This window comes from Panthera tigris, chromosome E1 (assembly GCF_018350195.1).
Source record: "Panthera tigris isolate Pti1 chromosome E1, P.tigris_Pti1_mat1.1, whole genome shotgun sequence".
Classification (NCBI taxonomy): Eukaryota; Metazoa; Chordata; class Mammalia; order Carnivora; family Felidae; genus Panthera; species Panthera tigris.
Window position 1 is genome coordinate 12,802,501 of NC_056673.1, and position 2,851 is coordinate 12,805,351.

General features: G+C 69.7%; 1 protein-coding gene across 1 annotated transcript in view; it reads right to left on the reverse strand.

Moving 5' to 3' along the window:
- The window catches only part of LOC122233684 (collagen alpha-1(I) chain-like), a 2,663-nt gene extending 1,111 nt beyond the window's left edge, over positions 1-1,552 (reverse strand). Inside the window, exons 1-3 of the mRNA XM_042967218.1 lie at positions 1,476-1,552; positions 243-1,324; positions 1-100 (exon numbers count right to left, since the gene is read on the reverse strand). The exon at positions 1-100 is cut by the window's left edge and continues 1,111 nt beyond it. Of these exons, the coding sequence (XP_042823152.1) occupies positions 1-100; positions 243-1,324; positions 1,476-1,552 (1,259 nt within the window). The remainder of the gene's footprint in view (positions 101-242; positions 1,325-1,475) is intronic.
- Positions 1,553-2,851: the final 1,299 nt, after the last annotated feature.

Here is a 2,851-nt window from a genome sequence, read left to right on the forward strand (position 1 = left end):
AGCAGCCCCTCACGCTGGCGCGGGCGCCCGCTCGCGTCCAAGTCCGGTCGTTTTGAGGTCGACCAGTACGCCCGAGCATGGGGCCCCGGAGGAGGGGAGGAGGGGAGGAGGGGAGGAGGGGAGGAGGGGAGGAGGGGAGGAGGGGAGGAGGGGAGGAGGGGAGGAGGGAGGAGGAGGGGAGGAGGAGGAGGAGGAGGAGGAGGAGGAGGAGGAGGAGGCGGCGGCGGCGGCGGCGGCGGCGGCGGCGGCGGCGGCGGCGGCGCGGGACTCGAGGTCGACCAGCGCACCGCGGACTGGGAGACCCGGCGACTTGGCGACTCGGGATCCGAGGTCGACCAGCGAGCCGAGACTCGGGGCTGAGGATCCTGAGACGCGGACCGGGAAACCCGGCGACGCGGGATTCGAGGCCGACCGGCACGCCAGGGGCCGAGGACCCCGAGGCTCGGCGCTCGAGGCCGACCAGCACGCCGGGAACCCGCGGACCGGGCGACCCGAGACTTGGGGCTGAGGATCCTGAGACGCGGCGCTTGGCGCCCGGCGCCCGAGGTAGACCAGCACGCCGCGGACCGGCGACTCCGCGCTCGAGGTCGACCAGCACGCCGGGAGCCGGGGACACGCGGGCCTGAGACTGACCAGCACGCCGGGGGCCGGGGGCCGAGGACCCCCGAGGCGCGGCACTCGAGGTCGACCAGCACACCGCGGACCGGCGACTCCGCGCTCAAGGTCGACCAGCACACCGCGGACCGGGGGACCGGGAACCTGGGACTCGAGGTCGACCAGCACGCCGGGGGCCGGGGACCGCGGCCCCGCGGCCCCGGGGCTCGGCGCTCCAGGTCGACCAGCACGCTGGGGACCCGCGGACTCGAGGTCGACCAGCACACCGGGGGACCGGGGGACCGGGGGACCGGGGGACCGGGGGACCGGGGACTCGGGGCCGACCAGTACGCCGGTGGCCGAGGACCCCGAGGCTCGAGGCTCGGCGCTCGAGGTCGAGGTCGACCAGCACACCGGGGACCGGGGCCCTGCGGACCGGCGACCCGGGACCCGGGGCTCGGCGCTCGAGGTCGACCAGCACGCCGGGGGCCGAGGACGCCGAGGCTTGGCGCTCGAGGTCGACCAGCACACCGCGGACCGGAAGACCGGGAACCTGGGACTCGAGGTCGACCGGCACGCCGGGGACCGGCGCTTGAGGTTGAATGGCACGCCGGGGACAGAGGACCCCGAGGCTCGGCGCTCGAGGTCGACCGGCACGCCGGGAGCCGGGGGACCCGGTGACCTGGGACTTGAGGTCGGCCGGCACGCTGGGAGCCGGGGACGCTGGGATCTGCGGATCTGAGACCCGAGGTCGACCGGCACACCGCGGACCGGCGACCCGGCGACTCGGGGCTCGAGATCGACCGGCACGCCGGGGGCCGGGGACACGATCACCTGAGCCCCGAGTCCCGACCCCTTAGCCCCGGGGCCGACCGGCACACCGGCGACCCGAACCCCGGTTGCCTGAGTGCCCGGGACTCGAGGAGACCCGAGTTCTACCAGCACGGCCAAGCCCCATGACCTGGGGATCCGTTGAGCTGGTCCCCGAGGTTGACCAGCACGCCGGACTTCGCCGCGGCCGTCTACCCCAAAGTTTAGGGAACCAGTGGATCGCTAGCGACTCTGGGCCCGGTGAGGTCGGCCACCCGAGTCCCCGGGTTCGATGACGAGCGTTGACCCGTTGACCCGCTGCCCCCCCCCCCCCCCCCCCCCCCCCCCCCGGTGCGACCGCCCTGGCCCACGCCTGTCCTTTCTTCCCGTGATTTTTTTTTTTTTTTTTTCCCCCTCCCACCTCCACTCCTGTCGCCGCTTCCCTTGATCGGATCGGCCCCGCCTTCGTTTGCATTACTATCCTTGACACCCGTTTCTTTCGTTGTAGCACTGGTGGGGGCTGCGTGACGGCGAGACGACGACCATCCACAAACGGTGTCTGGTGGCAGGAAGGAGGGTCTCGGTTAGGCGTCCATTCGATCCACAAAGCCCTCTTGGTGCGCCCTCCGTTCCATGTCCCCCTCCCCCCACCCCAGCCGGGAAACGCTACTGACCCAGGTGGCTGGGGACGAGGCTGTGCGCCGGCGAGGCAGGTGCTGCGTCCCGGCCGCTCTGCTGCGATCCGCCCGTAGTCGTCACACACGGACTCCCTCACTCCACCACCGTGGTGCCCGGACGCCCCCTGCCTGTTGGTCGCTTTTATACTACCCAAAGAGGTCGACGGGGTGGGCGGTGGGGCTTGAGGAAGCTGTCTGGGAGTACATGGATGGAAATAGGAACAGTTGTAGTTAGAAGGAATGGGAAGGGGTGGGGTGTGTGCGCGGGGGCGGGGGTGGGGTGGGTGTGTGGGTGGGTGGGTGTTTTCACGCGCGCACGGGAGGGGCGGAGGGGCAGAGAATGGGATCTCAAGATCATTTTGGAAATACCAACCTGTGTTATTCTCCAAGCACCTTCAACAGAAGTATTTGGTGTAAAAGACGACCACAGAGGGACAACTCAAAACACCACCCCTGCGGCTCAGGGGCCCCCAGACAGACAGGGAGGGTCAGGACCGGTAGGACAGCAGAAGTGCTCCCCCACCCCGACTTAGATTTGAGGCTCTGCCAGACTCAGGCGGTGCTAGTCGCCCACTCTCTTGCCGTCGAGAAGGAATTCCTGTTCTCCTGTGGGGTCATGTAGTTCGGGGAACTTCCCAAGCCGCTCAGCTCACAAGAACACCTACGCCCAGTGTCATGGACTCCCTCCCTCACACTCGCCATCCCCCTCTGAAGCCCAGAAGGGAAAGAAAAAGAAAACATCGACTGCCTGCCTGCCTGCCCGCCCGCCC